The sequence below is a fragment of the Asparagus officinalis genome, chromosome 5, assembly GCF_001876935.1.
Source record: "Asparagus officinalis chromosome 5, Aspof.V1, whole genome shotgun sequence".
NCBI classification, from domain to species: domain Eukaryota; kingdom Viridiplantae; phylum Streptophyta; class Magnoliopsida; order Asparagales; family Asparagaceae; genus Asparagus; species Asparagus officinalis.
This window is the reverse complement of record NC_033798.1, coordinates 114,489,587-114,503,763: the sequence shown is the minus strand read 5'-3', so window position 1 is coordinate 114,503,763 and position 14,177 is coordinate 114,489,587. Positions and strand designations below refer to the sequence as shown.

At 35.7% G+C, this 14,177-nt stretch overlaps 1 protein-coding gene across 1 annotated transcript; it reads left to right on the top strand.

Annotated features, from left to right (window-relative positions):
* On the top strand, window positions 975-1,457 carry LOC109842424. The gene is made up of 2 exons (XM_020411303.1): window positions 975-1,176; window positions 1,276-1,457. Exons 1-2 carry the CDS (start codon window positions 975-977, stop codon window positions 1,455-1,457), a joined length of 384 nt encoding a protein of 127 aa, XP_020266892.1.

The following is a 14,177-nucleotide window of genomic DNA, read 5'->3' as shown; positions in this document are numbered from 1 at the left end:
GCAATTAATATCAAAGTCTATCTACATCAATAGAGCCCTCAAGCAAACCAATAAATGTGACAAAGCCGAGATTCGAACCTACTGCCATACTTTTTTTATTATTTTTTTGACAAACTAATGAATATCTTATATATTTTGATATTTGTTAAAGGAAAAACACAATTAGTGTGCTTTCATCAAAGTAATTGATGAAGAGTAATTTAATTCTTCATGTATTTATGAAACCCTATATTTGACACCCTATATAAAGGGGATTCATGATGAAATAAAGTGTGACTAATTCTATTCTTCTTTTAATACGTTCTTAGCATGATCTACCATCTGCAGCGTTTGAGAAGTGCCCTAGGAAAGAATCGTGTCTTTCCTGCAAGGTACTTTCGATATCTTTTATTTTGGGTTATAATATTCTATGTAATTGATTTTCAGATTCATGAGTTTTCATGCAAATACTTGATCATAGTTTTGATTCGAAAGAATTAGGACAATTTTTTTTTGATATTTGCGTGCAAATTCATGAATGAAATTGTGATTGATGGATCTGATTTGCAAGGAGTAAATATTATGGCCACAAACCCACTTAAATTTGCGTAAGGTTTTCATTAGGTTTCATGAATATATGAATTTGTTAAAGGAATCTATTTTGAGGAGTTTGGTATTTAATCACAGAAAACAACAAAAGGGTCTATATGTATGTTTTCTATGATGTGAATTGGCATTAGCTATCACTATCTATTATTTAATGCTTCACGCATAAGACAAAATTACTAGATTTGGTTAAGGAAATTTGTGAACAATTAGTTGCTGCAATTCAAAAGTAAATTTGTTTCCCGCAAGTCACAAATCTTTGATCGTTTATGAATATTATTTTCTGTATACGACATCACATATAAAAGTTACAGCACATAAAGTTGACTTTGGGGACAGTATTAGATTAACTCAACATCGGTTTAACTTTGCGTTGTAATTTATAGCAGATGGCTGAACCAACTCGACCCGAATTTGAAATATTGGACTCAAAAGGACTTGAGTACCACTGTTGGATTTATGATGTGGAAACTACTTTCATGGGAAAGGACTACATTTCCACAATCATACCATTCGCTGACCCCAACGACGAAGAACCATCTGACAAAGTCAAAGAAAATGCTCTAATGTTTATGCGGTGGCATATTGACCGTAGCTTACGATAGGAGTACCTTCAGTTGAAGACACCCAAAGAACTGTGGGATGCTCTAAAGGGACGTTTTGGGAACATTCATGACACTTTGTTTCCAGAACTGACTGTCCAGTGGAATGAAATCTGCTTGCTTGACTACAAAAGGGTCAATGACTTTAACAAGGACATGTTGCGCTTAAAAGCATGTCTCACCTTCTGTGGAAAGGAAATCACAGAAGCTGATATGATACAAAAAACTCTCTCCACTTTTCCTACTTCAGCACTTATACTAGCAAACTAGTACATGCTAGAGTATGACAACAAATGAATTACGATATTCAATAAGTTGATCAACATGCTGCAAGTAGCTGAGAGGCAAGATCAAGTTCTTCTGAACAACAATACCAGACCTGCTAGGACAAAGAAAATTCCTGAAGCTAACTATGGTAAAATGAATAGTGGAAAGAACCCCAAAGCAAAGGGGATGGGACGTGCTGATCCCTCCCAACGTGGGAACAATGCACCACGAGGTAGGGGACATTGGGGCCGTGGGAGAGGCTGTGGTAGGGGCTATGGAGGCTCTTCCCATGTATGGTACAGAGATGGTGGTGGTGGACCTGGTGGTTATGACACCAAGGCACAAAAGACACCTAAGAACCCTCCGACTATAGGTGTGAAGATACTAGGTATTGGTACCAGACCTGCCAGGCAAGCAACAAAGTAGCAGCCAACTACAAGAGGTATAGAAAGTCTAAAGAACAAGAGACTCACTATACGGCAGATGGAGGTCACGACACTGATATCAACCTTACAATTGCAGACTTTAATAGCAACAAGGGCTTTTCTCAGTCAATGGATGTCTTCGATTTTGACTGATCTGCTGCTTTACTTTTCAAGAAAGTTGTGAGGGCATAATGCCTCATTCCAATTAGACTATTGTTTTTTGCCTTAAAAGTTTATTTCGAATAATATTTTTTAATTAGATTTATGCGGATGAGATCTTAATTTGATTATTGTTGGCTTATTAATAAAATTCAGATTTTATTCTAAAGCATTGCATGTATTTGAGTTTATTTACTATACATCAATGTACATGGTTCAAGAATATCACTAGTAAGATGTACAACAATACATCTAGCACATGAAGAAAAATATTAGAATGAAAAGTATGTCATTCTACTTAGATCGAAACACTCTAAAGAATATGAGGAATATTTTTTGACTTATCTAATAACACCATCCCATTACTTGTAGGAATGTCTCGAGGAGAAATTGAGTGCTTAGCTGATAGTGGGACTACCCACACAATTTTACGGAATAGACAGTTATTCATTGAACTAATTCATTATTCTTTATCTGTGACTATAATGATTGGATCATCATAATTAACAAAAGGGTGAGGAACTCCAAATTCTTAATGCCTAATGGCACACTGATTAAAGTCACAGAAGCTCTATATGCACCAAGAGCTAATCGAACCTTATTAAGTTTTAAAGATATTTGTGCCAACAATTATCATTTGGAAACTCACTATGAGAATGGGACTGAATACATATATATTACCTCTAATGAATGTGGAAGGAAACACATTTTAGGAAAACTAATGAGTCAATCTAGTGGATTGTACCTCACTACAATTCGGATTCTTGAATCCTATGCTGTCACCAACAATGATCTATGAGACACTAACTCATACAGGCTTTGGCATGACCGCCTTGGACATCCTGGTCGTGACATGATGATCCGTATTTTAAAAAACTCACATGGACATCTTTCTTTCGAGTGACACACAAAATGGGACAAAAATCTGATACACTGCACAGTGTCGGTCCTAGTGCTGCTCCATTATGGCCAGTGACTTCTGAAGCACCAAATGCATTATCTACGTCCCACCCTGCCTCATTAACTATCTCAAAGGCACATCACTCCTTTTGCAAAGCCTGTTCTTTAGCAAAAACAGGATCGAGACCTTCCTATGCTAAAGATACAAAGCAAAACATCCCATTTACAAAGGATACAAGGGGATATTTATAGACCTATCCATCCAGAATGCGGACCATTCAGGTATTTTATGGTTCTAGTAGATGCTTCGACATGCTGGTCATATGTTGCATTATTATCCACAAGAAATGCTACATTTGTAAAACTTCTAGCACAGATTATACGTTTAAGGGCTCACCACCCTGATCACCCTATCAAGTGTATAAGGCTTGATAATGCGGGAGAATTTACATCAAAAGCATTTGATGATTATTGCATATCTATCGGCATCGATGTAGAGCATCATGTACCCCATATGCATACACAAAATGGTCTCGCATAAGCCACCATCAAAAGGCCATAGATGGTGGCTAGGGCACTGGTTATGCGCACCAACATACCTATCTCTGCATGGGGTTATGCCATATTGAACACAACTTTACTTATTCATTTCAGACCCACAGCTGGACAACCATTTTTCGTGTACCAGTTGGTAACTGGATATGAGCCTGACATTTCACACTTACGCATATTTGGTTGTGCGGTGTATGTGCCTATTGCGCCCCCACAGCACACCAAAATGGGTCCTCAGAGATGATTGGGTATTTATGTTGGATATGAAACTCTAACAATTATCCGCTATTTGGAACCTTTCACAAACGATCTATTTCCCGCTAGATTTGCAGATTGTCACTTTGATGAGACAGTCTTCCCGTCGTTATAGGGGATAAGAAAAATGATTTTCTAGGAAAACAAAAGAAATTGTCGTGGTTTGTCCCTACACTGTCTCATTTTGATTGTCGCACTTCACAATATGAAAGCAAAGTAAAAAAGAATAATCTGTTAGACCCTAGAGGGGGAGGTGATTAGGGTCTTATGCTAATCTAATCCAATTATATGCCAATTAAAACTTAATAATAAATTATTCTTACAAGATAGATATACAATATGTTATGAGCAAGAATATACAATATGAACAATGAGATATATCCTATATGATAAAAATATATGCAATGATATATAAACTAACACAAGGGTGAAATAAACATAAACAAGATAGTGGATGAAATAAAATGAGCAATGCACAATTGGCGATATAAGATAAATGCAAAAGCAAATGCGCCAATGACAAACTCAAACACACTCAAATGATCACGAAGTTCGGACCTTCCGTCCTACGTCTCCGCTCCCCACTCCCGGGGAGAAATCCACTATCACAACCGGGTTTTCTACGCTCACCCGAATAACGTTTACACCTCACAATATCGGTTTTCAACGTTCACCGATCAACGTTCACAATCACTCACAATATCGGTTTTCAACGCTCACCGATCAACGTTCACTCCTCACACTCAAGCACAATTACAGCAATTGTTTATTCTCTAATATGGATGAGAACACAATAAAAGCTCACACTCAATTGTTACAACTCTTACCAACCCAAATATACTATGTATGAAAATACAATAAGCTCATGTGGGTGTGTGTAAGCAATGAGTAAAATAAAATAACGAATGATAATCAAATAACTAAGCAAATGTAAAGCTAGATAAGAGTTTAGAAAACTTCTCTATAAACACAAAGGAGAGGATGAAGAAGATTGAGGATGAATCCCTCAATTGACAACATAAGCTTCCTCCTTTGTAAACACAAACCCCAAACTTAAAACAAACTATAAAACCCTCTTAAACTTGTTTAAAACTATCTCATTGTATATAAAATGATAAATACAATGGGGTATATATAGGGTAGAAGAAAACAACCCCAAAAACCCTAAAAAACCACTAAAAGATAAAAATCAGCAAGTTACCGTTACTGTGCAACGGTAACTTCGGCGGTCGACCGTCACGGTCGACCGCGAGAAGAAAAACTCAAAAACTACTCTCTGGACTGTGTATGATCGACCGCCACGGTCGACCACACTGTAGCACGGTCGACCGTGGCGGCCGACCGTACTGTAGCAACGTGCACAAACAATTTCAGGTTTTGACATATTCTGAAAATTTGCGTATTTGATTTTATAAAATCAATTAAAAATATTAAATCAACTCCAAAAATCATGAAATTTTGAGGGAAGGTTCTAGACATATAGATTAACATGTTAGAGAAAGAATTTAGGAAAAAGCACTTCCCAGTTGATAGAAATAAATGTTTGAACACAGATAAATAGTTTCTAAAAAAATTGCTAAAAACTCGGTTTTGTAAATTCAATTGAAAATAACAAAACAACTCCAAAATTAGTAAAACTTATGAAAATATTTGTATATATGAAGATAAACATGTAAACAAAGAAATTTTTCAAATCTCATTTCCCAATTATGAAAACTCATCTGTTTTGTAAAAACATGCACGAACATGAACTTTAAACATGCACAAACAAAACTTGTTAAAACTTGGTTTTGAAAAATTCATTCCAAACAAATTTCAAAATACTTTCCAATAAGTTTATAGACTTGATAAAATATATATCATCGTGTTAATAAGTCTATAATCCAAAACAACGATAAATCAAAATAAATGTGTGTGTGTATGAAATTGAGCTTGAAGTATTGAACACACATAATATAACACCTAAACTAATTTACCAAAGCTGTGTGATCTTCAATGAAGCTCTTCTTGGTAAATATTACGGAAGAAGCTTGAACTTGGATCTTGACTTGAATGCATAAGCTTCACTCCACTATTCCGCCAACCTCCATTGAATATGATCGTTGAGGTTCTATTCCATCCATCCTCCAACATGTTGTTTGCCTAGAATAAATACGAAAACACAAACACTAGACAAACAATATTAGAAATAAATTATTTGTTAAAAATCATCAAAACAAGAAGGCTAACATAATCAATCTTCAAAACGTAGCAGATTCGATGCCTAATGCGTTTGCTGATATTGCTAAAGTGACAAGATCACATATACCAGCTGCAAAATGTGTCTGTAAGGTTAGAAGTCCCTAGTAAGGGGCACAACACCGTAGATAGAGGCACTGCAACCACACACGGTGGAGGTGTGGTTGAGGCAATGGCTCTCAAAAGGAAGAGGGGGAGGCCACTTGGTTCGATCGACACCCGACCAAGGAAAAAAGAGGGCGGATGCGGCACAACCTGATCCATTAATCATCAATGAAAAGAATCCCTCTCATGAGATTATCTCTGATTATAGTTATGTACATGAATCATTACTGGAGGATGCTCCGATGTTTGATATGATCACAAAGAACAAAGAAATCTCAATGAGTTATGAGAGTGCATATGAGTTGATGGAAAGATCTTCCACACACATTGATGATATATTTGCATATGTTGTTGCTTAAGATATCATAGAGCACGATGATATCGAACCACACTCTATTGTAGAATGTCAACAAAGAGCAGATTGGCCTAAATGGAAAGAAGGAATCTAGACAAAACTTGATTCTCTGGCAAAAAGACATGTATTTGGTCCGGTAGTACTAGCCCCACAAAATGTAAAGCCTGTAGGACATAAATAGGTTTTCGTCAGAAAGCATAATGAGAAAAATGAAGTTCTGAGATACAAATCTCGCCTTGTAGTGCAAGGTTTCTCACAACGCTCTGGAATTGATTACATGGAGACATACTCTCCAGTAATGGACGTGATAACGTTCCGCTACTTAGTGAGCTTAGTAGCATTTGAAGGATTGGAAATGCAGCTTATGGATGTGGTTATAGCATATCTCTATGGGGATCTTGATTCAGAGATATATATGAAAGTGCCTGATGGCCTTCCATTGCCCAAGTCCATATCTCTATGGGGATCTTGATTCAGAGATATATATGAAAGTGCCTGATGGCCTTCCATTGCCCAAGTCAAGTGACTCTAAACCACGGAGTGCGAGTGCCTGATGGCCTTCCATTGCCCAAGTCAAGTGACTCTAAACCACGGAGTGCGTTTGCAATTAGATTGAAATGCTCACTTTACGGATTGAAATAATCTGGATGGATGTGATATACCCGTTTGAGTGACTACTTGATTGGGAAGGGATATAAAAATAATGAACTATACCCCTGTGTATTTATAAAGAAAACAAGTTCCTGATTTGCAATTGTATGTATATGTTGATGATATCAACATAATAGGTACTCTTAATGAAATAAGAGAAATCGCGAGCTATTTGACATTTGAATTTGAGATGAAGTATCTTAGGAAAACTCGGTTCTGTCTAGGCCTTGAACTAGAACACCAAGCTTGTGGAATACTAATTCACCAGTCTTCATACGTCCAAAAGATGCTCCAGTGATTTAACATGGATAAAGTGCACCATGTTAGCACTCCCATGATCGGTCAAAGTTTGGATATAAAGAAAGATCCATTTCGTCCAAGGGAAGATGATGAGAGCTGTTGTGAGCTGAAATTCCCTACCTGAGTGCAATAGGTGCATTATTGTACTTAGCTCAATGCACTCGACCAAATATTGCTTTCTCAGTGAACTTGTTAGCTAGATTTAGCTCAGGACCAACGTAGCGCCACTGAAATGGCATCAAGAAAATATTTTGATACCTAAAAGGAACCATTGACATGGGTCTGTTCTTCCCCTATAGAGAGAAAAGAGGGATCACAGATGATACGACAACCCCTAACAGAAATGTTAAGGGCAAGAGCACCACCCCCTACACCAAAACACCAAAAAAGGTTTTGGTTGGTTTTGTAGATGCTGGGTATCTATCTGACCCACATAAAGGATGCTCCCAAACTAGTTATGTATTTACCATAGGGAACACATCAATATCTTGGAGATCTACCAAGCAAACTCTTATAGCTACCTCATCGAACCATTTAGAGATCATTGCCCTACATGAAGCAGCTCGCGAGTGTATATGGTTAAGGTCTATCATCACACATATTCGAGGGAGTAGTGGTTTGAGTTCTACCACTGAAGAGCCCACTTGTATTTATGAAGACAATGCTGCTTGCATTGAACAGATGAAACTAGGTTACATCAAAGGTGATAATACAAAGTATATATCACCAAAGTTTTTCTACAACCAGCAACAACAGGCTTTCCTCAAGATTCAAGTGAATCAAGTAAGCTCTGAAGAAAATGCGGCAAATTTGTTTACCAAGTCATTACCTAAGGCCATCTTTGAGAAACATGTGAGAAACATAAGGATGCAGAGATTTTCTGAACTACCTTGATTTTACGAATTAGGGGAGAGGTGTAGACTTTAGGGGGAGTCTCAACACACACATATTATCATCCATTGTATTAGGTGCATTGTGCTCTTTTTCCCTTCGATCAAGTTTTATTTTTCCCATTGGATTTTGTTACTTGACAAGGTTTCTAACGAGGCAACAACTCATGCACCATTTTACTCTTTGACATGGCACAAGGGGGAGTGTTAAGGGGAAACCACAATTAGTGTGCCTTCATCAAAGTAATTGATGAAGGGTAATTTAGTTCTTTATGTATTTATGAGACCCTATATTTGACACCCTATATAAAGGAGATTCCTAATGAAATAAAGTGTGACTAATTATATTCTTCTTTTAATAATATTCATATTATTCAAGTATGCAGATATCAACACATGTGATCAAGTTTGCATGTGTCGCCACTATCTCCGATAAGACTAAAAAGAAATTACAATCATTATTTGATGTTCCCATGTATAAAATATTAGGGGAAATTGCTTCTAGCCCCCAATTTCCTTACAAATATTCCGCTCCCCCCTCCCCCTCTAAGATTTTTTCAACGCTCCCAAAACCCCCGAAAGCAAAGCCATAATTCTCTGAGTCCCCAAAACACAAAACTCAAGAGTTTAAAAACATGTGAAGACCATAATACACTTTCTCTCTCTCTCTCTCTCTCTCTCTCTCTCTCTCTCTCTCTCTCTCTCTTCATGATGTTACTGTGATGATTTGAAATGGGTTTTGCGGGGAAAATTTCTAATTCTCAACAAAAATTTTCAATGGCATCGACATTTGTTTGGTGGAAGATTTGTAATAAGACAATTAAAAGAATTGAATTTGATTTATTCCCTCTCACTGATTAGAAAAAGAATGTTTACAACTCTCTTGATCTCTGACTAATTACAATTTGAATTTCCGATTACAAAAGAGAAAAAAAATCAATATAAAACCTCTCCTTTGTTTAATTCTGGGTTCTTCACGGTGGCGATGAGATACGTCCCTCGAATGCTCGCGTCGAGTTTGCTTCTCGTTGACAATCCGACCACCTCGCTTTGTGGAACGTGGTTGATTCCTCTTGATTGACATTGAGGAGAACTTGTGTGGCAAGTTTGAAACTTTTGACGAGTTAATAACTCAAAGTGAGTTTAAACTCTTGAAAAAGAGTTAATTTGAACTGAAAATTGGTTAATAAACCAAGGATGAAAGCTCCAAGAACTCTCTATTGCCGAGGATGTCTTGGTCCAAGAATGCCGACTTCTCCTTTGTGTCGTTTTGATCTCCCAAATTCCAGATCCAAGATCCCCCAACTCAGCTGAGTTTTTCATCATTTATAGGGTTTTTTAGGGGTGTAACCGCCCCTAAAATCTCTCCTTAATAGGGTGTAACCAACCCCATTTCATGAAAAATAGTTTTAAAACCGTTCAAGTGGTTTAAGAGGTGTAATCCCCCCTAAAATCAAGGGAGAATGGTTTTTGAACCGTTTAACTTGTATTTGAACGAGGCAAATACCAAAAATAGCATTCTGGGCCCGAACTCAACGATTTAGAACTGAAATACAGAGTTGGGCCTGTTTAAGGCTGAAAACGCCGTGTTCGCACAGCGTTGTGAACTCTGAAACGCAGAGTTGGGACGTGTGCTTAAGGCTAAAAACGCAGTGTTCACACAGTGTTATGAATCTGAGACGCAAAAATAAACTGTACGTTCTGGACCTGGAACGTAGAGTTAGACTCTGTATGAACTCTGCATTTTGTACCTGGGAAGTAGAGTTGGCTCTGCATGAACTCTGCGTTCTGGACTTGGGACGCAGAGTTAGGTTTTGCATGAACTCTGCATTTTGAGTCTACGAACTCTGCGTTTTGTCGTAGAGATGAACTCTGTATTTTGACTCTGGAATGCAAAAGCGAACCTCAGGCGGGCTTGGTGAGCTTTAGGCTAAGTCCAATATCCATGCGAAGTCTAGTCTTGCAGACGGACTTCAGAATATAACTTGCTGCGAAGAACATATCATAACTTTCAAACCGTAAATCAAAATTAGACAAATTATATATAAAATTTGGCTATCTCGACGAGACAGAGCTGACCAAACCAACCCCAGTGGGTTTGGTTTGCTTCTGTCCGTTTTACCAAATTCCTTACGGTTTGAGAGATATCTATGTTTTGATTTGAAGAGACCGTCAATTTGTAGTCTCTTTTGCTAGAGCATTGCAAAGACCATCATCTTGTACCCTTCGTCTTGACTCCTTGAAAATGTGAGAGTCGTTAATTTGTAACTTCCGATATTGATTGTGAAGGCTGTTGAATTAGAGTTTTCATCGATCTACATGAAAGTTTTCAAATTATAGTCTTCTGAATTGTAACTTCCACCATCAGTTTTTGATGGGGATAAGCTATCTGCAGTAATTTTTAGACAACCTACAACATCGGCAGTGAAATTTTTTCGACGTTCGTTCATGAGGCGAAGAAAACTACGATCTTGAAGACGATGATGACAAGTTGCATCGCCAACCCCTTTAAGTTTACATATTATTGTAATTTTTTTAAATCGATGACTTGAGATTAAATTAAAGTATGTAAATTTATATATTATTGTTATTTCACTGTAATAAGTTTATTGTTAAGCTTATGAGTTAGTGATGAAGGGAGGTTACGTGTTAGTTTTGAAGGTTACGAGTTGGTTGTGAAGTTTACGAGTTAGTTGTCAAGATTACGAGTTGGTTGTAAAGGTTACGAGATGATTGTGAATGTTACGAGTTGTTTGTGAATGTTATGCATTGGTTGTAAAGGTTACAAGTTTTTTTGTGAAGGTTACGAGTTGGTTGTGAACCTCGATAATGAGTTGATTGTGAAGATTACGAGTTAGTTGTGAAGGTTACGAGTTGGTTGTGAATGTTATGAGTTTGTTGTGAAGGTTACGAGTTTGTTGTGAAGGTCACGCGTTAGTTGTGAAGGTTATGAGTTTGTTGTGAAGGTTATGAATTGATTGTGAACCTCGGTAATGAGTTGGTTGTGACGGATACGAGTTTGCTGTGAAGGTTAGTTAACAACAATCATAATCAACTCATTGTCGAGGTTCACAAACAACTCGTAACCTTCACAAACAACTCGTAACCTTCACAACAAATCCTTAACATTTACAACCAATACATAACCTTCACAACCAACTTGTAATCTTCATAATCAATTCGTATCCTTCACAATCAACTAGTAACCTTGACAACCAATGTGTAACCTTCACAACCAAAGTGTAATATTCACAAACAATTCGTAAACTTCACACCAACTCCTAACCTTCACAACCAACTCGTACCCTTAGCAATCAACTCGTAAACTTTACAACCAACTTGTAACCTTCAAAACTAACACGTAACAAACTGCACACCAACTCCTAAACTTCACAACCAACTCGTAATATTCACAACCAACTCGTACCCTTAGCAATCAACTCGTAAACTTTACAACCAACTTGTAACCTTCAAAACTAACATGTAACCTTCCTTCATCACCAACTCATAAGCTTAACAACAAACTCATTATGGTGAAATAACAACAATATATAAATTTACATACTCTACTTTATTCTCAAGTCATCGATTTTAAAAAAAAAGTATAACAATATGTAAAATAACAAAAAAAAATATAGCACTCAGAGTCAAGTACAAGTTAAAAAAGGAAAAAAAATTACGCCGGCAGTTACCAGAGTTCCCGTCTTTTCTTCGCCTCATGAACAAAAGCATGATGTCTGGAAAATTTTGGAGGGAACAAAAATTTTCCCCCCAAAACTCATTTCAAATCATTACAGTAACATCATGAGAGAGAGAGAGAGAGAGAAATGGTATTATGATTTTTTCATATTTTAAATTCTTAGGTTTTTGTGTTTTGGAGGCTTAGGGAATTATGACTTTGCTTTTGGGAGTTTTGGGAGGGAGCGTTGAAAAAGTCTTGCGGAGGCGGGAGGAGGGGCAAAATACTTGTAAGGAAATTGGGGAGTAGAACCAATTTTCCCAAAATATTATTACTACAGAAAACGCTTCTCCCACGCAATAATGGTTTTCTAGAAGAGCCGCATAATAATGTTGTCGTCACCCATGATGCTATGTAGTAGACTCAAGAAAACTGCTAATTATCTAATCGCAATTAGCTCATTATTATATAACTATCAGTACATATGCTCGCAGCAGGTTACTTACGTGGTAAGACTTTTGTCATATATATTAGTTTCTGGCGTAACTGTGTTGCACTCTATAAAATAGAAATTTCATGTTAATATTTCAATTTTTTTTTATGTTAAATTAGATGAAAACCGTTTGTTTAGTATATTTCTAGGATCCATATTCCGTACTAGGGGGGTGTTAGACACCTAAAACTTAAAATTAAAACTGAGATAATCCGTGGGATAAATTTTTAAGGTGTTAGTGACATAAAACTAAAACTAGAACAAAATTTTACAGTGTTAGTCAAGTAGAACTCTAACAAAACTATAATTGGGATAATGGTACAAAATTATCTCATAATTTTTATTTTTCTATACAAAAATAAGAGTTCTAGTCTCTCAAATTATTCTAAGTTGTAGCTTGGAGCTAGGTGATAAAAAACTAGAACTCATATTTATTTTGTTATTTTTTATTTTTTATATTTCTTTTTCTTTCTTTACTTCTTTCCTATTATGATTATCATCATCATTAGACCATCATTATAATAATAAAATTGTCAATATCTTATAGTCTAACCAAAAATTATTTAATAGTAAAGAACATTCTTGTAAGTAATTATCAATCAATAATAGTAAGTTTAAAATACATAAATAGTATTTATATCTTCAAAACGCATAAATATATATTTCATGATTATAAAAATTTATCCCACGTTATTTTATCAAAATATCCCGCTTCACAAAATTGTTCGTGTTTATCCCACTAAAATATCCCACTAGTGAAATATTCCACTTTAACAATTAATTATCCCATTTTGCATGAAAATATCCCAATTGACTAACACCCCCTAGGGATAGTCATCTAGAACTTAAAATTGGAATTGAGATAATCTGTGGGATAAATTTTTAAGGTGTTAGTCATATAGAACTAAAACTAGAACAAAATTTTACAGTGTTAGTCAAGTAGAACTCTAACAAAACTAGAATTTGGATAATGGTACAAAATTATCCTACTTTTTTCATTTTTCTATACAAAAATGAGAGTTCTTGTCTCTCAAATTATTCCAAGTTTTAGCTTGGAACTAGGTGGTAAAAAACCAGAACTCATATTTATTTTGTTATTTTTTATTTTTATATTTTTTTCTTTACTTCTTTCCTATTATGGTTATCACCACTATTAGACCATCATTATAATAATAATTATCAATATCTTATAGTCTAACCAAAAGTTATTTAATAGTAAAGAACATTCTTGTAAGCAATTATCAATCAATAATAGTAAGTTTAATATACATAAATAGTATTTATATCTTCAAAATGCATAAATATATATTTCATGATTATAAAAATTTATCCCACGTTATTTTATCAAAATATCCTGATTCACAAAATTGTTCCTATTTATCCTACTAAAATATCCACTAGCGAAAAATTATTCCACTTTAACAATTATCTCATTTTGTATGAAAATGTCTCAATTAAGATAGTTATGTAATATTGTTTTCCCCCTTTTTTCTACGTGTGTACCATCTCATAGTTTATATGTATCTATTGGCTGTAGAGTCAAGAATTTATAATAGTGCCACTACGTATGAAAAACAATATCACTAAATTTTTTCTCTAATTTAATAAAATAGGAACTTTCATGAGACATGAAAGATACATTTAATAACTAAATATAAATATAAGTGACTGTTACGTATATTTAGGTTCTAAAATTCTTACATAATGTCTGAAATATCAAT

Bases quoted from the DNA above. Each gene is read 5' to 3' on its own strand.
- LOC109842424 (XM_020411303.1), top strand. From the start codon at position 975: ATGGCTGAACCAACTCGACCCGAATTTGAAATATTGGACTCAAAAGGA. The intron at 1,177-1,275 runs GTAGCTTACGAT...CTTTGTTTCCAG, and splicing joins TATGCGGTGGCATATTGACC to AACTGACTGTCCAGTGGAAT.